Source organism: Staurois parvus, unplaced genomic scaffold, assembly GCF_062004578.1.
Source record: "Staurois parvus isolate SC_StPar_1 unplaced genomic scaffold, SC_StPar_1.0 ptg000365l, whole genome shotgun sequence".
Lineage (NCBI taxonomy): Eukaryota > Metazoa > Chordata > Amphibia > Anura > Ranidae > Staurois > Staurois parvus.
The window spans coordinates 6,322,898-6,350,307 of NW_028318161.1; the positions used below are offsets into that span (position 1 = coordinate 6,322,898).

Here is a 27,410-nt window from a genome sequence, read left to right on the forward strand (position 1 = left end):
TTAAAATGAATATATCCATGCAAAAAGTTTCATCAATCAGTACTACTTTATTTTAAAATCCATCATCCTTACCAACTGTCCGGTGTGTGCTACCCCTCTCTGCCAATCCCTCCACTGGCTTCCACTCACCCAACAAATAAAATTCAAAATACTATCAACAACTCACAAAGCCATCCACAACTCTGACTCCAGCTACATCACCAACCTGGTCTCAAAATATCAACCAAACCGCTCTCTTCGATCCTCCCAAGATATTCTGCTCTCTAGTTCCCGTGTAACCTCCTCCATGCTCGCCTCCAGGACTTCTCCTGAGCTTCTCCATCCTATGGAACTCCCTACCCCACGAAAACACAGCAAACTCTGTACTCCTGCGCTTCGGGATGGACTCGGCTAGGGTTATGGTAACATCACAGATATCCTGGAAAATGCACTCCTTGCTGCCCTCAATGGACCGGGGTAGTGCAATGTCACTAGATACAAAGAAAAACAAAAAGAGGGCACACCGGCCTAGTGCATTATCGTAAAAAATTTATTGGAAGGAAGAGGTTGAGATCTTGAAACGCGTTAGCCTGTTTGAAGTCCAGGGTTCCATTTTTTTTGACTTATATGCAATGTGGATTGGACACCGCTGTTTAGTGTGACGTGCCTTTGACCTGTTTGCCTATTGTGAGTACGATACTTACTTTTTATCCTTCCAATTAAAGTTTTACGATAATGCACTAGACCGGTGCGCCCTCTGTTTGTTTTTCTTTAACTCTCTACCCTAATCTGTCAGACTATCTCCTAATCTATCCACCTTTAGACAATCCCTGAAAACCTCTCTCTTTACAGAAGCCCCTCCTGCTTCTAACTAGTAAACTGCTTTTTATTTCCTCCATCAGCTCATCCCCCACAGCTATTACCTTTTGTATCACTCAACCCTTCCTCTTAGATTGTAAACTCTAAGGAGCAGGGCCCCCTGTTTCCTCTTGTACCTAATTGTATTGTAACTCTGTCTACCTTCATTTTGTAAAGCGCTGTGCAAACTGTTGGCACTATAGAAATCTTGTATAATAATTTATATCTCACTCCACCATTCATGTGACAGGTGATACAAAAAGCATGCTGCTGCTAATAGATGTCTTGGTGACAGCAGGAGCAGATATCAAGCTACCTGCCTATGACAAGGGAGGCTGTCGTGCATAATATTACATTACAATCCTGTCTGAAAATCTGCAAAACAGTGTTTTAGGACTTTTTAATGTGTTTTTCTCCCTTTACATAAAACTTTTGATCTCTGAGTCTGATGATATGTACCAGATTCAACCTCTAATAGTATAAACTTTATATCTCTTCTGTCTGTTATTCTCAGAGTGGATGAGATATTTTGTTTCCTAACCATATGGCTCGTTATTTATATTCACCACTGCATATAGATATTCAAGAACAAATTGTCTTTTTTAAACTTTACATATTAATTAAATTATACACCACACTTTATTTCAGGTCTTTATCAATTAACTTGAAACAATAATCGGTTAACTGTAAATAATCATTAGTTGCCATCCTACCATCGAGTTACACAATCAAACCCCCCACCTCCATCCCAACATCCTTTAGATCCCAAATCCCCAGTTTATCCAGAAGGCGGCAAAAAAAGGTTTCCAGATCTTTGGACTATAGGGAGATACATCCCCAAACAGGGATACTTATACATAAAGGTAAATTTTATCAGATTTTTTTTTTGTACTGGCTAAATTTTTTGCCCCCCTGCAGTGTGGAGATGCGCAGTCCAGCCATATCATGACAGAAGTTTAAAGGATGAGAAGATTATCACTCGATTATACACATCCAGGTCCAGAGCTGTACTGAGCATCCAGGAAAGGCTGTGTCATTTTGGATGATCAGTTAACAGAAAATAGTGCATGCAGTTTAGTGGCAAAGGGTACCGTCCACAAAAACAATGTGGGTTATTTGTGAGGGATGTCAGATTTACTCACAGACCAATGTGAACAAGGAGGAGGATGGTGACGAGCTTCACTCCATATGATTTTTATCATGTGACCACTGCTCCCACAGGGCCAATGGTAACGCAGATAGAATTTAAATCGAAAGGTCAAGAAGAAAACAGAAATTAACACTAAAGACGCAGAGAATAGTGCTTTACACCAGAAGAATCTGATTGGTCAAGACAGACACAGATAGAATGTTCAGAGGAGTTGATGATTGAAGGAATTATGAATTCTAGTAAGTTTAACTTTGAGAAAGTCTTCAGGAGACATTTTTCCATTAGGATTTAGGTCAATTCTGTGTATTTTGTTCAGATTTCTAACCATGACTAACTGGATTTAGTGACCTGAAGTTCTCTGCATCTCGCCTCGTATTCAGGCGGCAAATCAGATGTTGTATCCCCAGTTGTCACTTCATGTCACATTAGATCTACGTGAGTGTCTGAATCAACTTATCCACCACAAATATGGAGGACTGCTCCAGCTAAGCAGAATTTTCTATTTGCAACTAAAATGCACAAAATGCAAGGTCAACAGGCAAGAGAAGAGCCTTCACAAGGAAACTTTTAATTCAGACTTCATACTAGCACTGTCTTTCACAGCCACTGAGTTTGTATTAATTTTTTTTTAAATAAATTCCAGGAGAAAGAATCTTAGTTTGGGAGCCATAGATAATCAATCTAGCCATTCATGGTGAACATGCAGAGATCTTTCCACTCTTGTTTCAGTCTTGGCAGTCTCTTTCTCTCTTGCCAACCAGGATTCTCTCACATGGCAGAATTGTGGCAGCTCTGCTGTGCACCCAGATTGTGTATGTACAAATGTGTAAGCAAGCTCACCAGTACATTTTGTGCACACTGATTAGCTCTGCCAGCAACTCTCACCCTCCTGTAGAGGAATTTTATTGAGCCCACATGATTCTAGTGGTGGAAACTGCCTGCAGGTTCTTCATCACAGAGAATACACAGTGGAGTGTCCTCCGCAGAGACTTGTTCTGTCTGAACTTCGCTTTTTAATTGTAGCAAACTGTAAGATTTCCTCTCCGGCTGTATGCGCCATATGAAAAAAGAAACGGTGCATTTTCATAAACATTCTGCTGTAGAGGATTATGTAATCACCCATCGTTTTCATATCACTAGACCCAGTGCACGTGGTCTGTATATCACATGTAACGCATACGGACACATTCCTGTGCTGTCCTTCTATACATGTCATAAGACAAACACCGAGTACACCATTGTACTACTTCCACAATTGCTGTTGCCAGTTTGTAATTCTGACCCTCTAGCTTCAGTACTTTGCAATATTGAACCAGAGTGAGTATGTAGAGAAGAATATTGGACTGTTCTTTGTCTTCCCCATCTGTAGGCTTGTTCCAGAACAGGTTTACTTTAAATCATGCAGAATCATCTTTTCAGAGTTCGGGAACCCTTCAGTCCAGTGCAAGAGAGAACAGGTAAAGAATTGGACCGTCCTGTGTGATAAAACATCCAGCCCTGCTCTCATAAGTGTGCATACATAATGAGGAGACACGCACCATCACTGTCCTGCCTCTTTTCTTCCCACTGGTGTATCAGGGGAGAAATTGTCATTCTCTGGCTACGGAGGGGATCCTTAAGTGGAAGTAAAGTGTTCTTTTCTGTGTTGCCTACTAAATCACTTAAAGATTAGCCTAGAGTGTAGCAGAGCAGCTGAGAGGACATTGCTGTCTTTAGAATGTCTAGAAACTGCAGAATTCAGCATAATGAACATGGGGGGGGGGGGGTAGAGTATAAAGGTGGGGGGGGTGCCTTTACAAGGTAGATTGTAGTTTATACTCAGTGCTGCCAGCCTTTTTCCTGCCTCACACAGGGTCTCCTCCAGCAGATGGATGAGGCAGACAAACACACATGCAGATGACATACAATCGGTCAGGCAAAGCAGCAATGGCAGGCTTGATATATGATATCCACCTCCCATTATTATGCCCAGAGAAAGTTCTATTCATCATCAGTGGAATCTTCTCAGGCAGAAACCTCTAGAGTGCCCATCACTGATGAGATCACACGTAATATTCTCAAGTGAGGTCTGAAACAAATTGCTAATGATACCTACTGGCCTGTTTCTGGAAATAAATGTTAGTGACTCCAACCAGAGGACTGCTAATGCTACTCAGGAAACACTGTAGCTAAAATCAGTAAGTCCACTCAATTCATCTTTATCAAATTTTTTTTTTTTTACAATCCACTGAACACTGATTTAGCAGATTTTCTATGAGCGTCAGCTGCAGCCTCTTGTCATATGACTCTACAATTAAGTTTTTTTATGTTATAAAAAACGTCCTTTTTGGCACACTGGTGGCCACACTCACTGAATATGATGGACAAGAAATAAGTATCTGCTGAGTATAATAGCTGATGGGACAAAATAGAGTACTTGTTTTAATACTAAAGAGCAGTGGCGGTCAACTTTCTTAATATGGAGGGCCTCAAGTGCAACCCCTGACATTCACTGTCCGTGACTGTAGACAGACAACAGGATATAGTTAAGGACTATTGGCAAGATAAAAGAGACAGTAAGAAAATGTGGACATAATACAGGAGATGGTCAGACTATGGATGTAGTACATAAGATGATCAGAGACTGTGGACATAATACAGAAGATGATCAGAGACTGCTAACATGATACAAGAGATGGTCAGAGATTTTGGACACGATACAGTTATGGTCAGAGACGGCAGACAGGATTCAGAAATGGTCAGAGAAGACAGACATGATTCAGGAGATGTTCAGAAATTGTGAACATGCTATAGGAGTGGGACCTGCATCAGGAGACAATCATAGACTGAAGACACATAACATGAGACTGCTGGAAATTACTGTTTAACCAAGTTATAAAGAAACACAGACTAGTCTATGCAGGGGCCCCAAAAGACGCACAGAAAGTGCCAAAAGGCTGCAAGTTGGACACCAAGGCTATAAAGCATTGCTGTTGGTGAAGTTAAGTGGTCTATGTTTACTGAAACCCCGAGTGAGCCACAGAGGGCCAAGACAATATGGGCAGATTTTTACCATTGATTTACTATTTGAAGTTTTAGAGGTTTACTTCCTATGTCAGCTGCTAGCCATCCCTTCCTTCACTGACACCTAGCGCTTGGTTTATTTATCTTTCTAGATCTGGGAGTGTCACCATGAAATAGGATGAAGAAGAGACACTTTTCTATCTGCTGAGACTAGCACCTTAAAGTGTTACTAAACCCAGGACCCTGCATTCACTATATCTGGTCTCCCACAGTACACAGAACATGGAAGTGCAATTATTTTAGTAAATATAAACAGCTAAATACCTTTTCTCATCAGCTGTATATAGCAGTCTTGTGACTTCTATCAGTGTCCAGCTAAGCACTGGTTTCATTCTGCTCTAGGAGGATGCAGAACTCCTGACCTCTGGATAGATACGTCTGGATAGTGCTGATTGACCATGTGCTGATCACAAGCACTCTCCCAAGAAAAATAAAAACCTCTATAGCAATACACACCAAACTGAGAATGGGCAGAGTGACTCCACACGATACTGTATGTCTTATCAGGAGATAAGAGGGGGACACCGGAAGAAGTGGAAGATCAGAGAAGAAAGGATCAAACAGCATTTTTACACAATTCAGAGGATTAACCCCTTAGGTTTCACGAGTATAACAAGCATACTTTGCTGCATATACAGACTGATTTTACTGTTGTGGGTTTAGTAACACTTTAAAGTATCTCCTCCAAGTGTCAGAGTCTTATTAAAGGGAACTGGTCACAAAGCAAAAACAACTGCCCAAGAAGCCACTTCTGAAAGCTGTTTCCCTACTTGAATGTTGCACAAAAGCTCTGTACAATCAGGCTGAATAGTGTATCATCAGCTTTAGTCTGTAGTCTGAGATTGCGCTGTGTATGTGTATGATACATACAGTGAAGGAAATAAGTATTTGATCCCCTGCTGATTTTGAATGTTTGCCCACTCACAAAGAAATGATCAGTCTAAAAATCGAATGGTAGATGTATTGTAACACAGAGAGACAGAATAGCAACAACAAATTCAAAAGAAATGCATGTCTAACAAATGATGACTGATTTGCATGTTCATAAGGGAAATAAGTATTTGATCCCCTATCATTCAGCAGGATTTCAGGCTACCAGGTGTCTTTCATACAGGTAACAAGCTGAGAGTAGAAGCAGTCTCTTAAAGGGAGCGCTGCTAATCTAATTTTGTTACCTGTATAAAAGACACCTGTCCACAGGAGAAATCAAACAATCAGTTTCCAAACTCTCCACCATGACCAAAAAGCTGTCCAAGGATGTCAGGGACAAGATTGTAGACCTACACAAGGCTGGACTGGGCTACCAAACTATCGCCAAGCAGCTTGGTGAGAAGGTGACAACAGTTGGTGCAATCATTTGCAAATGAAAAAAACACAAAATAACTGTCAGTCTCCCTAGGTCTGGTGCACCATGCAAGATCTCACCTCGTGGAGTGTTAATGATCATGAGAACAGTGAGGAATCATCCTAGAACTACATATGAGGATCTTGTCAATGATCTCCAGGCAGCTGGGACCACAGTCACTAAGAAAACAATTGGTAACACACTACGCCGAGAAGGATTGAAATCCTGCAGTGTCCACAAGGTCCCTCTGCTCAAGAAAGCACATGTCCAGGCCCATCTGAAGTTTGCCACTGAACATCCGAATGATGCAGAGGAGGTCTGGCTGAAAGTGTTGTGGTCAGATGAGACCAAAATCAAGCTCTTTGGCATCAACTCAACTCCCCGTGTTTGGAGGAGGAGGAATGCTGCCTATGACCCCAAGAACACCATCCCAACTGTCAAACATGGTGGTGGAAACATTCTGCTTTGGGGGTGTTTTTCTGCTAAGGGGACAGGACAACTGCACCGCATCAAATGGATGATGGAAGGGGCAATGTACCATCAAATCTTGGGTGAGAACCTTCTTCACTCAGCCAGGGCATTGAAAATGGGTCATGGATGGGTGTTCCAGCATAACAATGACCCAAAACACACGGCCAAGGCAACAAAGGAGTGGCTCAAGAAGAAGCACATTAAGGTCCTGGAGTGGCCTAGCCAGTCTCCAGACCTTAATCCGATTGAAAATCTGTAGAGAGAGCTGAAAGTTCGAGTTGCCAAATGTCAGCCACCAAACCTTAAGGACTTGGAGAGAATCTGCCAAGAGGAGTGGGCCAAAATCCCACCTGAAATGTGTGCAAACCTGGTGGCCAACTACAGGAAACTAGGGAGTTGACACCAAGTACTAAGTCATGTTTTGTGAAGGGGATCAAATACTTATTTCCCTCATGAACATGCAAATCAGTGCATAATTTGTTAGACATGAATTTCTTTTGAATTGTTTGTTGCTATTCTGTCTCTCAGTGTTACAATACACCTACCATTCGATTTTTAGACTGATCATTTCTTTGTGAGTGGGCAAAAATTCAAAATCAGCAGGGGATCACATACTTATTTGCTTCACTGTATATGTGATACATGTATATACTTCGCTATAGACACACGCACACACACGCACACACGCACACACACACACACACATAGCCGACTGGCAAAATCTCATATGATGAAGAGTGGGAGGAACTGAATGAGACCTGAATGTTTCCTGCAATTTCGAGCACACAGAGGATTGCAGAGTTTCTCCTGTGCAAAGTGGATGTCATCTAAGTGGGAAGAAGACATATACAGTGCAGAACATACACAGAGATGTTTGCTGGAGGTGGCAGGATGTCAGAGACTGTATGAAACTCCTTACAGTCTTAAAGTTCAAAAATATTTACTAACTTTCTAGTCTGATACAAATCTGCTAAAATCTCTCATCAGCTACATCATGACTTCTCCAACAATTAATTTTAACTTATTTTCCTGAAAATTCCTAACTTTTTTTTGTACTCTGGTAAAAAAAATAAAAATAATATCTAACTTCACAGCACCTGTCCAAAGGATGCCAGAATTTAAATAGGCTGAAGAGTGAATATTTGGCACTTATGCAGCAGGGAACATGGCCTTCCCGCTGATTGGAGCTTAACATTTTTTTTTGGACAGAGTAAGGGAGGGTCAATATTTTTGACATCTGTGTCCGATTGGGGAGATTTCCCTTCACTTCCTGTCCAATAGCCAAAAGAGGAAATGAGAAAGAATCCCTGCAAATTAAGGGAATCTCTTGGGGTCCCCCAGGTCACCAGAACTAGTGACCCCACTGAAATATTTCCCCTCTATTACTTTTCTGGGGACAACCCAAAAGTTTCTTTGATTTTTACCTTCACTTTCAATGATAATGATAAACAGGACAAACAGTGAGGGTGAATCTCCCTAATGGGGGCACAGACTGCAATAAAACCAGTGTTATATCCATCTCCACTCTGTCCAAAACTAGAAAAAAAAAAAAGTTTTGCCTTTAGTTGTACTTTAATCCTTCATCATCTTCTATTGTTGTCTTACTAGCTTTAACATATAGCATGGTTGCCAAAATCCTGGCCATCCTGAAAATGCAGAAACTGTGTTCCCAAATTCCAGTTCTGCCCTTTTTCTAAAAGTTCACTGTTGTCTTACCCATAAACATATTCAAGCATCAGGCGTCCTTTCCAAATAAAACTCAGGAAACAAGTAGTCGTTGCCTCTTACAAAAGCATTGTAAAAGACTTGCTGAATCTGTCTGCAGTGGATTACTGTAAATAACACTCAGATGACAGTAAATTGTATGAACTTTCTTGCTTAGCACAGCTGCAGTGTTGGCTGGAGATCATTATCACTTGGTTTAATTCAATTTGTTTTTATATTGAATGGAGTGGTGAAGGGTAAACATCTCTAACAGATTTATATAGTTGTCTATGTCCCCACTGGGTAGATTTTCCCCTTTCCATCCTAGATGCAGTTGCTCAGAGAACATCCCTTCACTTCTTTAATTCTGGATTAGGGGTTCTTCTACACAAAGTTTTTTCTTAACGGATTCTAAACGTTGGACAAACACTGAGTAAAAACGCACACCGATGAAAAAACTGACCAGCTCTAACAATGTGAATGGTTGCTGGGCCTTTCCTTATTCTTGAAAAAGGGGCCCTGCAGATTTGCAATCCTCTAGCCATTACAAGTAACATTAGGTGATGGATTCCAAAAAGAAGTGAATTCCGTATGTGAAATGCTTGGAAAACGAACTTTAAAACCATGTTTTACATAGCATTATGCTAATTAGGACAAAATAATAATGCGACACAAGTTCTACAAACCTCCTCGCCAGCCAGCAGCTCATCCAACAGATGTCTGCAGATTAATTCACCGGCAAAGGTGAGGCATTTATCGGATATCACATCCATTCATTGTCAACGCATGAGCGGTCGGGAACAGAGCGCAGTAGAAGGGGGAGGAGGAGGGGGGATTTTATAATGTTCAGACTTCTAATAGTGAGCAAAGAAAAGCAGACATACGAAAATTCTGCATCAGGCTGAGGATATCTACAACGTCATTTTAATCTGGCTGGTGTCATAAAACCAGAGAGGCCTTTTCTGTGCTTCCAACTTCAGGCACCCGCATAAGGCATATATATTCCACATACAAGATGTACATTCCACAAATAAAGCATACGTTCTGCATACAAGGAGTATATTCCACATACAAGGAGTACATTCTGCATACATGGCACAAGTTCCACATGCTAGGAATACATTCCACATACAAAGCATTCATTCCACATACAAGGCATTCATTCCACATACAAGGCGTACATTCCATATACAAGGCATTCATTCCACATACAAGGCATTCATTCCACATACAAGGTGTACATTCCATATACAAGGCATGTATTCCACATACAAGGTGTATATTCCACATACTGTATAAGGAGTATATTCCACATACAAGGAGTACATTCTACATACATGGCGCAGGTTCCGCATGCTAGGAATACATTCCACATACAAAGCATTCATTCCACATACAAGGCGTACATTCCATATACAAGGCATGTATTCCACATACAAGGTGTATATTCCACATACTGTATAAGGAGTATATTCCACATACAAGGAGTACATTCTGCATACATGGCGCAAGTTCCACATGCTAGGAATACATTCCACATACAAAGCATTCATTCCACATACAAGGAATACATTCCACATACAAAGCATTCATTCCACATACAAGGTGTACATTCCACATACAAAGCATTCATTCCACATACAAGGCGTACATTCCACATATAAGGCATGCATTCCACATACAAGGTGTATATTCCACATACTGTATAAGGAGTACATTCCACATACAAGGAGTATATTCTACAAACAAGGCATACATTGCACACCCTGCATACAATGTAAACATTCCACTTGCAAGGTTCATGCCCCACATACAAGACTGCCCTATCTTCCTGAGTCTACTGTAGCCATGGCCTCAACATCTGCGTATGAAGATAGTTTTTCATGCAACAATTGGCAGCAGGTCCACCCAGAAGAACGAAGAAAACCTTTCTGAATTTGACTGCAGTGGATTTTATAGACTGTTCTTAGGTTTTCTTTAGATTGCTTTAGATAAACATGTAAAATGATCAGCTTGATGTAAATGATTCTCTCAGTGTGTGCTAATGATTTATAAATCTTGTTTCTGTGCATAGCGTGTGATGATAAATTGTCTCTCCACTTCTAATTACTGAAAAGAGGATGGCGGTTTCTGTCCACCCCGCACATTTACGGTTCTTATCTCAGGAATGAATTAGCTGGCCATACCATGCTTCTGCCAGTCCAATAAAAGTGGATTCCTGTAAAATGAGCAAAGCAGAATGTCTGCCAGCAAATGCACTCTGTGAATCATACAATTCACAGATCATCCCAATGCTGCCAACAATCTCTGAACAGGGAGTGGGAAGGCGGTGAGGACACGGGAACGATGGCAATTAACATGTGCGTGTTTGCACACAGACCCTGTTTATGTCTGATCATTAGCGGAAATTTGTTTTGCCAATGTACGCCAGAAAAGAGCTCCATGTTGTGTGATTGACACAAATGCTAAATGGTAAATCCATGACGGAGGCTAGCCAAATGTCTACGTTTATAGTTTAGGCCTCTCTCTGCTTGGCTATATCATAACTTGTAGAGGTGGTAGTGGCATTAGATCAATGCATATGGACCTCTGTGACTGGCTGTAACATAACCTATGGAAGCAGTAGTAGGATCATATGAATGTGTGTATAGTTCAGGTACTTCAGATTGGCTTTATAATAACTTACAGAGGTAGTGATTTGAGAATGTGAATGTGTATATAGTTGGTAATTTTCTAGTTGGCTGGATAAGATCAAATACATGCAGTAATTGGCTCATTTGAATATAAATATGTACAGGAGTCCTGAGCTGATATCAAACTGAATTGTGCATCCTGATTAGTTAATGTACCTGGACATCAGTGAATAATCTGTGAAGGCCACAGTTTGACCTTTCTTGGTCCATCTTATATACATAGACTGTGATTTTTTTTTAATAAACACGGTAAGAGTGACATGGACTATGAGCCTTCCTGGAAAGGACAGTGAAATGTATTCATGATACTCCACACATTAAAAAGTGATAAGAGTGTGTCTTGCACATAGCTGGGAAATGGCCCCACTTCACTGGTGTGCAATGTAAAACAGTATTCTAGGGGTACAATATCCACCCTTCCACTATTATCAAGGCTAATGAAAACAGTGCTACATATGTGCTAGTTTACCTTGGGGGATATGAAGTGTAGCACTCTCCTAGTTGGGTGCTAGGATTAGATAAATAACTAGGATTGGTTGTGTTTTTGATACAGGGCCTTGAAAAAGTATTCATACCCCTTGAAATTTTCCACATTTTGTCATATTACAACCAAAAACGTAAAAGTATTTTATTGGGATTTTATGTGACAGACAAACACAAAATGGCAAATAATTGTGAAGTGGAAGGAAAATGATAAATGGTTTTCAAATTTTTTTACAAATAAATATATGAAAAGTGTGGCGTGCATTTGTATTCAGACCCCTTTACTCTGATACCCCTAACTAAAATCTAGTGGAACCAATTGCCTTTAGAAGTCACTTAATTAGTAAATGGAGTTCACCTGTGTGTAATTTAATCTCAGTATACATACTGATGTTCTGTGAAGCCCTCAGAGGTTTGTTAGAGAAGATTAGTGAACAAACAGCCATATGAAGGCCAAGGAACACACCAGACAGGTCAGGGATAACGTTGTGGAAACGTTTAAAGCAGGATTAGGTTAAAAAAAAAATATCTCAAGCTTTGAACATGGAGCACTGTTCAACCCATCATCCGAAAATGGAAACACTATGGCACAACTGCAAACCTACCAAGACATGGTCATCCGCTTAAACTGACAGGCCGGGCAAGGCGAGCATTAATCAGAGAAGCAGCCAAGAGGCCCACGGTAACTCTGGAGCAGCTGCAGAAATCCACAGCTCAAATGAGAGAACCTGTCCATAGGACAACTATTAGTTGTGTGCCATGTGGGGGACACAGCAAACATGTGGAAGAAGGTGCTCTGGTCAGATGAGATGAGAATGTAACTTTTTGGCCTAAAAGCAAAACGCTACATTTGGCGGAAAACTAACACTGCACATCACCCTGAACACACCATCCTCACCGTGAAACATGGTGGTGGCAGCATTGTGTTGTGGGGATGCTTTTCTTCAGCAGGGACAGGGAAGCTGGTCATAGTTGATGGGAAGATGGATGGAGCAAAATACAGGACAATTTTAGAAGAAAACCTGTTGGAGTCTGCAAAAAACTTGAGACTGGGGTGGAGGTTCATCTTCCAGCAGGCCAATGACCCTAAACATACAGCCAGAGCTACAATGGAATGGTTTAGATCAAAGCATATTCATGTGTTACAATGGCTCAGTCAAAGTCCAGACCTAGAGCTTGAGCTATTCTGCAAAGAAGAATGGGCAAAAATGTCACTCTCTAGATGTGCAAAGCTGGTAGACACATCCCCAAAAAAGACTTGCAGCTGCAATTGCAGTGAAAGGTGGTTCTACAAAGTATTGACTCAGGGGGGCTGAATACAAATGCACTTTTTTTCAGATATTTATTTGAAAATTTTTTGAAAACCATTTATCCTTTTCCTTCCACTTCACAATTATGTGCCACTTTGTGTTGATCTATCACATAAAACCAATAAAATACATTGACGTTTTTTGGTTGTAACATGACAAAATGTGGAAAATTGCACGGGATATGTATACTTTTTCAAGGCACTGTAGGTAAATTTAGTAGTCATTCTGTAGTCAAAAGTGGTTGTAAATATATGTTAGGGAATAAAAAAAAAGCATAATTAGCTCACTGTACTGAGCGAGCTGTGATCATTTAGTTAGATCTGCTCTGTGTGCTCAGCTCCTGCTAGTCTGCCTAGCTTCCTCTGTAGCCAGGAAACTGTAGAAGTTCCTTGATGATAGGGGTGGAGTTATGCAGATGACAGCATGAATAAAGATAAAGTCTCAGCCAATCCCAGAGAGAGGGGCTCTAATGCATGCTGAGTAACTGTATATATTCAGTAAGCACATGGCGCTCTTGGTCTTTCCTGGATAGGATTGCCCAAGCCTGTGAAAGGGCACACTGCCCTGCCAGCAGCTGCTACCATAGGCCTCAGGAGGGCTACCTAAGAGCCTGAATTGCTAAGACCCAGGTTCTGCTATGCTGACTGAGGGGCTGTCTCCTGAAGATCTGGTCCAGTATCACGGAGAAAGGCGTCCTGTTGCTTATAGGCCTAGTGAGTACAGACATCCCTAAGGATCTTAGAGACTGTGTGCTGTTTAACCCCCTCTGGTGCTAGGAAGTCAAAAGTGGGTCTAGCAAAGGGAATACCAGCTGGTGTTCCAAAGAGCTTTGTCCATCTTTTCACTATTACTTAAAGGGATACTGGTCTGGGGCCCTAAAGAAGTTACTGCTGTTACTGCTACTACTTGTTGCTACAGCCTTAAGCTGAAGTCCACTGTTTGATTCAAGCACGGACTCGGATATAGCTTGCCCTGAAGATTAGACAAAGTCCTCGGTGAACTTTTTTTCTGGTATCCCACCCATCTCCCTCATCTCTATTCCAATTATTCAAAAATAAAAACAACACACATACACTGATTAATGAAAAAACAAGTGAATGAGCCTATGTGCCTGACTGTGGCGCAAAGTCTTTTTGAGGACCTGGACAGTATTCCTGCAGCCCTAACAGGAGTAGCGCTACAGCTGTATTTATAGTTATTACTCATTAGAATAATTTAGTCATTGTTCTGCACCAGCCCCACTAGTTGTCAGAAGTAAATGATAGAATCAATATAATATGGCCAGACAAAGGATTGCATATAACAGTACTAAAAAACAGTGCTCATTTTGTAGTGGAAATTTCGCACACTGAGCCCCAATCCGCTGCCACAGCTCCCTACCCTTTCCAGGGACAAACCTGAGATAGTGGAGATATCTGCATATTGTTAACCCTTGCCAAGTAGAATTCTGGGTAGTGCATGCTACCGAGCACATTATACGGATATGGTATAGCACATGATTTGTTAATCCAATCTGTGACACGACACACTACAACAACACAACCTGATGATTTAATATACACCCAGATACATAAATGACACTAAAAAATCTCAGATCAAAGCAATCCATTAATATATATTCACGATATTCTAAGGCCTTATGCACACAGGGCATCTGTAAAAGCCCGAATGAGGAAAGAACAAACAGAGGGCGCACAGGCCTAGCGCATTACCATAAAAAATGTTTCATAAAAAATAAAGTAGGTGTGTACTCACAAACGACAATATAATCAAGGCACATCATAAACAACAGCTGGGTCAACACCGCGCTGAGTAACATTCCGCAATAGGGAGTGTAGACATCCAATAGGCTGACGCGTTTCGAGGACTTGACTCTTCCTCAGAGCCACTCTGAGGAAGAGGCAAGTCCTCGAAATGCGTCAGCCTATTGGATGTCTACACTCCCTATTGCGGACTGTTACTCAGCGCGGTGTTGACCCAGCTGTTCTTTATGATGTGCCTTGACTTTATTGTCGTTTGTGACTATACAACACCTACTTTATTTTTTATTAAACATTTTTTATGCTAATGCACTAGGCCTGTGCGCCCTCTCTTTGTTCTTTCCTCATTCAGTATATTTGGATTCCCCCGATCTATTTGAGGGCATCAAGGTGTGCATGTTCCAGGACATTCTTAATGTGGTTGTAGCCTGCATCGAGTCCATCCCCAAGCGCAGGAGCATTTGTGTTTGCTGGTTATCTGTAAAAGCCCCTCTGAAAGCCAGAGCTACTATCAAGAAAATGTGACTTAGAAAACGCACTGAAAGCTACAAATTGAACACAACTTTATGTGCATACAGCATTTCAGGGTAAATGCTGTATGTATACGTTTTAGGCGTCTATGCATGTTTAGGAAAGTATAGCGTTTTTTCTACTCTTCAGCTCCTCTCAAGAACACACTTTTGGTGTTTTCTTTTCTGCCTGTAAATGCTCCTCTACTAAAAAGCCTGCCTATGTGTGCATGGACACATAGGCTTACAAAGAGGTGCTTTTATAGCCTGAACAAAACCCCACACCCTCAATGCCTGTATAAATTATGATTTTAAAGCTACAGTGGATATAAAAAGTCTGCACACCCCCGTTAAAATGTCAGGTTTTGTAATGTAAAAAAAATGAGACAAAGATAAATCATTTCAGAACTTTTTCCACCTTTAATGTAGCCTATAAACTGCACAACTCAGTTGAACAACAAACTGAAATGTTTTAGGTGGAGGGAAGTAAAAATAAAAAACTAAAATAATACGGTTGCATAAGTGTGCACAACCTTAAACTAATATTTTGTTGAAGCAACTTTTATTTTATTACAGCACTCAGTCTTTTTGTGTATGAGTCTATCAGCATGGCACATCTTGACATTGGCAATATTTGCCCACTCTTCCTTGCAAAAACACTCCAAATCTGTCAGATTGTGAGGGCACCTCCTGTGCACAGCCCTCTTCAGATCACCCCACAGATTTTCAATCAGATTCAGGTCTGGGCTCTGGCTGGGCCATTCCAAAACTTTATTCTTCTTCTGGTGAAGCCATTCCTTTGTTGATTTGGATGTATGCTTTGAGTTGTTGTCATGCTGAAAGATGAGGTTTCTCTTCATGTTCAGCTTTCTAGCAGAAGCCTGAAGGTTTTGTGCCAATATTGACTGGTATTTGTAACTGTTTATAATTCCCTCTACCTTGACTAAGGCCCCAGTTCCAGCTGAAGAAAAACCGCTTCAAAGCATGTTGCTGCCGCCACCATGCTTCACTGTGGGTATGGTGTTCTTTTGGTGATGTGCAGTGTTGTTTTTGCACCAAACATATCTTTTGGAATTATGGCCAAAATGTTCAACCTTGGTTTCATCAGACCATTTTCCCCCATGCTTTTGGGAGACTTCAGATGTGTTTTTGAAATATTTAGCTGGACTTAGATGTTTTTCTTCCTAAGAAAAGGCTTCAGTCTTGCCACTCTACCCCATAGTCCAGACATATGATGAAGAATATGGGAGATTTTTCTCCACTTGATGACTGTGTTCCATGGTATATCTAATACCTTGGAAATTCTTTTGTAGCCTTTTCCTGACTGATACCTTTTAACAATGAGATCCCTCTGATGCTTTGGAAGCTCTCTGCGGACCATGGCTTTTGCCGTAGAATGTGACTAAGAAAATGTCAGGAAAGACCTACCAGAACAGCTGAACTTTATTTGGGGTTAATCAGAGGCACTTTAAATGATGACAGTTGTGTACTGACCTATTTAACATGATTTTGAATGCGACTGCTTAATTCTGAACACAGCTACATCCCCATTTTATAAGAGGGTGTGCACACTTAATATGCAACCACATTGTTTTAGTTTTTTATGTTTACTTCCCCCCCTAAAAGATTTCAGTTTTGTTTTCAATTGAGTTGTACAGTTTATAGGTCACATTAAAGGTGGAAAAAGTTCTGAAATTATTTATCTTTGTCTAATTTTTTACATCACAGAAACCTGACATTTTAACAGGGGTGTGTAGACTTTTCATATCCACTGTATGTGTTCATAAGATATAATATTATGAACTGATAAAGAAGAAGATTTACTAATTTCCAAAAATAAACGGAGCTAGACCCGCTCTGCCCCAAACAGAAAATATAAATTATGCTTGTGGTTATATCAGGGTTAATGTGCCAATCTATCAACTTTCAGGAAATATTGATTCTGCTAACTAGGAGTTTGCACCAAGCCCTAATCTCCTGGTACAAACTTTTCATTTACAAAATAAGAGAGGTGACACTTGGTTTGGTAAAACACAAAGTGGAAGGAAAATGTCACAATGAATGCTCTAGGAATTAGCATCTACAAGGAGAACCTGATTTCCATCCTGTTACAGGGGTACTACAAGTCCTAGCAATGACGACTGGTGCAGTATTTTGGGATGGCTCAACAGTGTGAAAAGGCCCATAGATCTGATACTGGTTATACAAACATCAGACAGTAGTGCTTCCTGCAGTGGATGTATTTGAGCATGGGAAATAACCAGTGTGGGATATATAAAGATACAGCAAATATGCAAATTCTTGGGAAAAATCCATGGGAAATGTTCAGCAAAGAGTATATAAGAACATAAAAATATCCTGTGTGATATAAAAGGACATGAGAAAAACCCAGAGTGATGATATAGTCATGTGAAAAAGGAAGCACACACTAATGAAACTGTTGACGTTTTGCACATATCTAAAAAGGTACACATTAGATCTTGATTTATATAGTGCCAACAGATTAGATAAAGGTGACATACTTGAACAAATGATACATACAATTGTCATGGATTGTTTTTACGATCTAAATGAAAATAAAAATGCAGATTTGTAAATGGAAACAATAAGTACGCCTCCACATTTACCACCACATCAAATAAATAAAATTAGAATCTAGTGTTCCAAACTAGATGTTAATGATTAGAACCTCCTTATGGAGTATGCTGGCAGAATAAATCTTATTTAAAATATATGTTCACCTTTTCAGACAAGATAAAAAGGTGAACTAACATCCTACACCCTCCCCACCCCGTTTCCAACTGCACCTACCTGCATGGGTGATACAGGTTTCACTCTTCCTCTTTTTTCCCTAGGAACAGGTCATATTGGTTCTGATTGGTCAACGAGGGCACGTTCTGGGAAAGAAGAGGAAGAACAGCATGGTTTTCAAACCCCAGGATCGCTGAACCGGACTGCCTAGACTGTGAAACTGTATCATCCAATAAGGCAAGTGCAGCAGGGATCTAGGGTCTGGTTTTCTTTTTGCTACTGACATGTGGTGTCATCATTCCAAGATCAATAGGCCCTCGAAAAGAAAGCTGTGTATGCCTATGGATCTGGCAAAGGACTTACGTAAAAAGATTGCCACATGATTTGCAATCAGTCTTCCACTGTAAGGAAAATAATCTACAAGGGCTGTAGATAAAAAAAACCTGCTAATTAGTACAGAATCATAATTTGCCCAGCAAACTCAACCCAAAAGCTGACTGTTTGATACTAAAAGAAGTCTCAAAGAATCCCAAACTTTCATTGTGCTGTGTTTAGGTAACTCCTCCAACAGATGGGGTCAATGTGCATGCATCTACAATCGCAAAGTGGCTGCACCAGCTCAGCCTGCATGAGAGGTGTGTTAAGAAAAATACTTTGCTGTCCAAAAAAGAACATAAGAGCTAAATTACAGTTTGCCATTGAACATATAGGAAAAGGCTAGGCCTTTTGGTATAATGTAATGAAGACTGCCAAAAGGTAGAGTTATTTGGTCACAGTAAAAGAAGACATGTTTGCTGCAATCCAAAGACAGTATTTCAGGAGAAGAACCTCGTAACAAGTGTGAAGCATGGCGGTGGAAATAATTGAGGTTGCTTTGCTGCTTTAGGTCACTTTGATGAGAATGTGAGGCCACCAGTTCAAAGGTTGAAGTTGAATTGGAAATGAGTATTTCGAATCAATGATCTGAGGCACACTAGCAAATCCAAGGAATGGCTCACAAAGGGCTATGTCTTAAGCAGGCCATACATGACTCATTTTTTTGGTTCAACCAGTGGGTTGAATGAAAAAAAAAAAAGCCAATTCCCACTGAGTTTTTGTATTCTGCTGGCGGGGAGCCTTTCCTGCCAGCAGAATACAATGATCAGGTGGCACTGATCATTTGGGAAAAACCTGACAAGCTGGTTGTACATAGGTCGACCACCTAGCCCATACATGGATTGAAATTCAACCAGTCCCTACTAAACCGGTCAAATTTCAATTCATGCATGGCAGGCTTAAATGAGATGTACAGTCAAATCTCTTTGGCTGTACTTCTCCTGTGGATCACAGGAGTGCAGTTTGTTCTGCACTGCCGTGACCAGTTTTCAGTTGACAGTGGGCTGAAGCCCAATGTCAGCTGACTACACTCAGCTGGTCCAGGCTGGGGAAAGTTCCACCTCAGAGTCTGGAGTTTCACCAGGCTCAGCCTCTCACCGATCTGCTGAGAGCCTGAGTCAGCCGCTCCCTCCCCCTTCACAGCCCACCGCTCCAGTGAGCGCATGGAGGGGGGACAGAGCAGACAGCAGTGACTGACAGTCCCGCTCTCTGCTCAGAGCGGCTGTGAGAACACAGTGATCATGTGATTGCTGAGTTCTCAGCCTTAGAGCCGACGGGGGACCGATGCTGCATCCACCGAGGTAAGTATGATTGGGCAAAAACAAAATATCACACTTCTCTTTTAAGTCAACGCCATTACCACTGGAAGTTTGTAAGGAGATTTTGAAAACATCGAGTTCATTTAAGGAAATATGCAAATATCTTGCAACTGAAGGAATTTTGCATGAAGGAGTGGTCAAACATTTCACTGAGTTAGTGTCAGACATTGGTGGGCAGTTATTCAAAATGCCAACAAGAAATTATTTCTAGTGCAGAGAAAATACCAGCTATTGATGCAAGGGTGTACTTATCTTTCCACAGTACATTTATTACATCTATTGTGATTTTGTTCAAATATGTTGATAAAGCCACCAATTTCCATGGGCTCTACTTAGTTTTTGACATGACTGTATAAGACTGTACACTCACCAGCCACTTTATTAGGTCCACCTGTTCAATTTCTTGGTAACACAAATTGCTAATCAGCCAAAAACATGGCAGCAACTCAATGCATTTAGGTATCTAGGCGCGGTGAAGACAACTTGATGAAGTTCACACCAAACATCAGAATAGGGAAGAAAGGGGATTTTAGTGACTTTGAACGTGGCATGGTTGTTAGTGCCAGATGGGCTGGTCTGAGTATTTTAAAAATTGCTGATCTATCGGGATTTTTCACGCACAGTCATCTTTAGGGTTTACGGAGAATGGTCCGAAAAAGAGAAAATATCCAGTGAGCAGCAGTTGTGTGGACGAAAAATGCCTTGTTGATGTCAGAAGAGCATGGGCAGACTGGTTCGAGATGATAAAAAAGGCAACAATACCTCATGTCAACATGGATCAAAATTTCTGAGGAATGTTTCCAACACTTTGTTGAATCTATGCCACAAAGAATTAAGGCAGTTCTGAAGGCAAAAGGGGGTCCAACCCAGTACTAGCAAGGTGTACCTAATAAAGTGGCTGGTGAGTGTATAAGGGCATGGAAAATACCCAGTGTTGGATATATAAGGAAAAAGACAAGCAGAACCTTTAGGCAGCATCAATCTCACCTTGGCCTTCCCAGTGCTCTGCAGTATATGGACCAATGCAGACGCCATTTCCTCCTTGTTCTTGACACTGAGGACGCCCTCCAGGGTGGAGCACAAACCCATGTAGTTATTAGTGATGTACTCAGCAAACTCTTTGTACATCTCCATGGGGAGGATGTTGATGCTCTGGTAGCGGCTCTTGATACGAATCATGGGGCCAGCCGATTTGCCTTTACTGGTATTTGTGGACACCACGGGGTACCATTTCTCCACAAACTGGCGCCCCGTCACTGCAGCGATAGGGATATTGACCAGTCCCATGTAATTGTTCTTATCCTTCTTCTTCTTCTTGTCTGTTTCCTTGTATAAATGCACCGTTATGCTCTTCAGTGCTGGCAGATTGTTGAACTCAAAATGCTCCCCCCAGAAGACATTGTCCGTTTTCAATTTGCAGGTAGTTCGTGCATAAAGGACATCATCCAAAAACAGCTCACATAGGTATTTCTTTTTGGCTGGAAGGTCCTTGGCTTCAATAATCCACAATTTAAGCATATTCTCCACTCGGCGGGTATTGTCCTACAAACACACAATAACAAGTCTCAGTTCTTGTGGGAGACACTCTAGTGACTCTACAGATGCTGTGAATGGTTCAAAAGGATATAATGTACATAGGCAACTAAGGTGTATATACAGTATAATTAACATATAGGGTCAGGGCTCTGTAGTCATTAAATGGTATGGCTGCCGCCTTTTTAGTCTTCCATATAATCCTGCGACTGGAGACACAGTGTTGTGTGGTCATATGACTGTTCTGTGGGGGGATATAGCTAAGCCATTAGGGTCACTACCTCTTTATTTTACCCATAATCTTATTACTGAACACATGGTGCTGAGTTGTCAGATGACTGTCCTGTCCATTATGGCTGCCAAAGTTTGTCCTATTTATGGACAATAGTTAAGTTGTCACATGACTTTTCTGAGGGTGGGAGTGGGGGAGGGCAATAAAGATATTCAGCCACACATTACCTTATTGGGGTGAACAGCACGACGCAGGTTTTCCATCCATTTGTCACGTTCAGCTGCTGAACGACAGGAGAAACATTTACTTCCAGAGGATGCTGTAACCTACAAGAAAAAGAAACATGTTACTTAACAAAAAAAAGAATGTACATTTCCACCTGAAACCAAACACTAATCCTTCTACTGAACAACAATTATCATTTCCCTTCCCTACAACAATATGAGAGCAGGACCTAACACCCTCACAAATGGTGTGCCTGTGTTCAGCTTATCTCTTCATCTTACTGACTGGCAGCACATAGAGGGAAGTCAGTGAAACTAATCAGATCATGGAAGCTTAGCTTTTTTATCTTGGTTTGGACTTGCTCAGTTATGATATGCAGAGAAGGAGTAGTCAGATATTTCTCCCGATTCTTTAAATGTTATCATATTTGCCTGTTAAGAGGAATACACCCTGGAAATGGTGTATTTTTCACATAGAGGGAGATGTTGTTTTTGCAGGTTTCACTGGGGTCATATCATATGGTCAGTATAGATGAAAATAATACTATAAAATCATAAAACAACAGCTTGCACTGTACATACATGATATCAACATTATATATATACATACACTGATGTCTCATTTAAACAGTAATCATTAGGAACAAATAAACACTATTTAGATCAAGCTTTACCTGAGTTAGATCATGAAAGCTAAATCCAAATTGGTTGCTGTGAGTTTCAGCACTTTCTGGCAATTATCGGATATATATTCTAAAGAACGAGAGGTTCAATATATCACTATGTGGGGTATCCAGCTCTGCTTCTACCCAGATGTCTGTCTGTTCTGACCTTGCAAGTGATAGAAAGACATTTCTATGATAAAGCAAGTGACACTCATCTCTCCGCCTGTAGCTGCGGCTGTCGGATTGTATCTGGTTTATTTGAGGAACCGTCACATAACTGGTGACCTGGAAACTTCTCGCTTCATCTCTCCTTCTGCTAGATTACAGTGCAGGATTCCTACAAACCACAGTGGAAGAGGAAATGCTGCAGTCAACAGCAAAGAGACAGAAAGCAGCTCTGTCCACCTGCAGAACTATTCCAGCTGAATATAACTAGTCGCTTTGCAGTGAGACTGGTATGCCAACCATATCACCAGAGCCAACCCATCATCATGTTGAAGTACTTATTTCAGCTTCAATAACTTGTGGGTAAACAAAATTCAACAAACAACTTTTCAAGAGGTTATCACATCAGAAAATAATTTAAATGAAGGGGGAACAATACAGGGAGATAGGGAAGGGCTTTGTGCTGTGTTTTTGGATTTTAAAACAAGATAATAAAAAGAACATTGAGATGTGGAGATTCCTAGCAATGTATAGATATAGAAGGATATAATGATCAGGTAACACCAGGATGTTCATGGTGTTAGACCACCTTTGGTATCCAAGATGGCCTGAATTCTCCTGGGAACTGACAAATATAAGTCTTGGATGATGGATAATGGAATCTGATACCACTCTTGAAATCATTCCAGTTCTTGCAGAGATGAAAAGGAGCTTGAATCTTGTTCTCCAAAACTGACCATAGCGGCTCTATGATATTGACTTCTGTGGTGCTCAAGGAAGGTGCAAGACTTTGTCTGCATGCTCATCAAACCACGATTTGACAACACTGTGTGAATTAGAGCATTATCAATTTGGTAAATGGAGCTGTCTTCAGAAAACAATGTCTGCACCATAGGGTGCACATGGTCAGCCAAAATGTGTACATAGTCACTGGCAGTGACCTTTCAAGGTGATGATGGGGCCTGCAGAATACCAAGATATGGCTGCCCAAACCATGATTGCACCGCCACCATGCTTTACCGTTGGCGCAAGACAGTCCTGGCCGTAAGCTGGGGACAGTGTTTGTCACATGTAAACATATCCAGTAGTTGGGAACAGTGTGAAGCTTGGTCATCAGACTATGTTTCAGTCTGTCATTAATCGTCAGTCCACAATTTATCTCTTTCGGTCAGCTGACAATGTCGACCATGCTTTCGCTAATCAGACGTCGTTTTCCTGGAAATTGTATATGCCTGTGGCAGAAGCGTAGGCAGGACAGAACGCACACGGAGGATGATAAACACACAAAGTTTTATTGAAATGGGAGAGACACTCAACCAGGGTAGGAAGGTAGCGTCCAGGTACCCAAAAAGGGGGGAAGAGTCCAAACAGTTATAATCCGGCCCACAATAGGGCCATTCGGGTAGCGATGGCCCGAGCACTCGGGGGGGCAGTCCAGGTAGCTACGATAATCCATACACGCAATAGGCAGTCCGAGCAAGTATTAATCCAAGTGGGCAGTTCCGGCAAAGATAATAGGTTCAATGGGGCAGTCCAGGCAGGGAAAGTATGGGTGCATTCAGTGGGGCAGTCCAGATAGGGCAATATATGGATTCAAGGGGGCAGCTCAGGCAGGAGAATATGAGCACTCAAGGTTTACGCAGGGGTAACTTCCCAGAGGCAAACAGCAGTCAGAAGACAGGGACCCGTGCAGCACTCAGCTTTCCAGGGACACAGTGGACAGCAGACAGGAACAGCTTTCCAGGGACAAACAGCGGTCAGCAGGCAGGGGTAGCTTCTCAGGGACACAGCGGTCAGCAGACAGGGATCGCTTTCCAGGGACAAACAGCGATCAGCGGACACTCAGCGGTGTCTGGGCTGTGGGGTCTGGCCTCAGCTCAGACCTCCAAACAGCAGCCAGCGGACAGGAACAGCTTTCCAGGGACAAACAGCGGACAGGAACAGCTTTCCAGGGACAAACAGCGTTCAGCAGACACTCAGCGGGGTCTGGGCTGTGGGGTCTAGCCTCAGCTCAGACCTCCAAACAGCGGCCAGCGGATAGCAGGCACGAGTATCCTCGGGCACACAGCGGACAGCAGGCAGGAGTACCCTCGGCCATACAGTGAACAGCAGGCAAGAGTACCCTCGGGCACAAGGTGAACAGCAGGCAGGAGTACCCTCGGGCACACAGCGAACAGCAGGCAGGAGTATTCTTTGGCACACAGCGGATAGCAGGCAGAAGTACCCTAAGCACACACTGGACAGCAGGCACCTCTAGCCCCCCAGGGATCAGCAGAGTACTCAGCGGGGTCTGGGCTGTGGGGGTCTGGCCTCAGCTCAGACCCCACACAGCGCTTCTCTCAAGAGCAGGGGACCAACAACGGCTGGGTCCTGCTCCGGTCTTCTTATGCCAGAGCAGGGCACTTCCTGGTTGCCCCGGCAATGGCCAGCCCTGTGTCGGGTTGCCGGGGCAACGAGGCACACCCCCCTCACTCCGGCCACGCTCAGGGAGCACGGCCTTTGTCTCTGGCGGGGTGCCGAGCGTGGGAAGCTTCGGGGCTGCGCTGCGCCCACTGGGACAAGGAGGGGGGGGCGCGCAGAGACACCCCAGCGACCTGCGCCGCGCAGGCCCAGCGGGGTGCCCGACTCCTCTGGGGCTTCACTGAGGAGAGGTGCTAACAGCACCACAGCGGGCGTTTCCTTCCATCCTGCACAGCCTTTGATGTAGGCTTGTGCAGGACATCAGGAATCTGCAAGGGGAAGGGAGGGGGGAGGATCAAAGGGGAGCGAGTGGGAGCCGCTGCCACTTGTGAACTGAGGGGAGGGGGAGGAAGGAAGAGCAGGCTAGGGGGCAGACCGTGACAATGCTGTCATAATCAATGATACTGTACCTTGCAACACAGCAAATAAATTGGCAACTTCAGTCACAGAGGCACCAGCTAAGCAGCCACCAACAATTTGCCCTCTTTGAAACTCCATAATCTCTGACAAGACTACTAGCAGTGCACACAGTGAATGATGAAAATGAGGCTTCCCACCTGTTAGCTAAGTGTCTCGTCACATAGTGGAAGCAAAAGAATGTTACATCACCTCTGCTTTCAACATGGCACATGTCACTTTCACACCTGCAAATCATGTAGTGTTTCCATATTTTTGTCCAACTCCTGTATATCTGAAGCAAAAACTCCTTTTTTTATTTTGGATAGAGTAGAAAATAATTAGAGCCCATGTTCTTGCTGCCTGTGTCCTGTTGAGGAGATTTCTGTTCACTTCTTGTCCCCAGCACAACAGGAAATCTTTTCAAAGAGACGAGAGACCTAAGGGCGCATTCATACCCTGCGTCCAATTAGATGCAAGAATACTATAGGAAGACATCCCCTCAACTCCAATTTCAGTGATAATGATAACAGTTTTGAGAGTCCCATTTCTTTCCATCCAAGTGACAGTGGTCAACAGAACAAATTGGAAGGCTTAATAATAAAAACCTGAAGGCATCACTAAAAACCTGACAGAGGTTCTAATCCTTCTATACTACAACCAAAGCCAAATAAAAAGCAGTTTTGGATAGGGATACACTTTGACCCTAGGTTCACACTTATGTGGATTTCAGTGCGTTTCCTGATTTGCAGAAATGCACTACACTTCATTTAACAAGATTTCCTATGGGTGTAGCTCACATCTGTGTGTTTTGTGCTGGTAAGGATTTTGGAAAGGGTCAGGGACTTTTTTCCCGCAGCAGATTGTATGTTGAGTGTAATAGACTTCAATGGAACCGCACCAAAAATACAAGTGTTTTTGATGCGCTTTTGATGCATTTTGCATGTTGTGTGACTTTAAGCTGGTTTGGTACAGAGTAGGCGGTCACAGCGTACTTCACAACCAATGAGTCATCAGCTGTCAGCGGGTTCCCTGCTGACAGCTGAATATAAACAAACCTATTGCCAGCAATTAAAACAAATCAGGAAAAAAAACAGCATTGGGTCTGCCCGCCCCCCAATTCATATCAGGTCCCCAGGTTTGGTATGGATTTAAAGTAGAAACCGCACGCCAAGAAAAAAAAAAAAAAAGGCTGTGGACCCCCCCAAAATCCTTACCAGACCCATATCCGAGCATGAAGTTCACCAGGACACCTTTGAACCACACCAGGCCACATGCCCTTAACATTGGGAGGGGGGCTTTGTTGATGAGGGCAAGGGCCTCTTCCCCACAACCCTGGGCTGTGGTGGTCTGCGGGGGGGGGGTGACTTATCAAAATTTGGAGGCCCTCTTTAACAGGGGGGCCCCAGATCCCCCCTCATGCGATTCACCATAAAAAGTGACAGTTTTTGGTAAGTCCAAGAAAACAAAAAAAAAATTGAGAGCTGCCACCGACTCAAAGAGAAAAAAGAAAAAAAGAGATCCGATTCCAACAAAGGCTCCCGCCATCTGACAACTTATAAATAGGGGGCAAGACCACCCAATGTTGTCACTGGGTGACCCCGTCCCCTTGTGTCATCATCAACTGGGGCATGCTGGGCTGGGCCCCTTGGCTTATTTAAGAGCTGTCAGATGGTGGGAGCCATCGTAGAGACAGAGCTCTTTTTTTTCCCTTCGGGTCAGCGGCATTCATCGTGATTGACATTAGATCTACTTCAGTGGACAGTTTTTTTTATAAAGAACTTTTTAACTTTTTTGGTGAATGAATAGGGGTACTATATACCCTAAACTAATTTACATGGGATCTGGGGGCCCCCTTGGTAAACCGGGCTTCCAGATTCAAATAAGTCACCCCCCCGCAACCACAGACCAGGGTTGTGTGGAAGAGGCCTTTGTCCTCATCAACATGGGATAAGGTGCTTTGGG

General features: G+C 42.4%; 1 protein-coding gene across 9 annotated transcripts in view; it reads right to left on the reverse strand.

Moving 5' to 3' along the window:
- The window catches only part of DAB2IP (DAB2 interacting protein), a 597,823-nt gene that overhangs the window by 109,029 nt on the left and 461,384 nt on the right, over positions 1-27,410 (reverse strand). For all 9 annotated transcript variants that reach the window (XM_089685241.1, XM_089685244.1, XM_089685243.1 and 6 more), the window contains 2 exons: positions 21,763-21,861; positions 20,758-21,312 (listed from right to left, as the gene is read on the reverse strand). In XM_089685241.1, the coding sequence (XP_089541367.1) occupies positions 20,758-21,312; positions 21,763-21,861 (654 nt within the window). The remainder of the gene's footprint in view (positions 1-20,757; positions 21,313-21,762; positions 21,862-27,410) is intronic.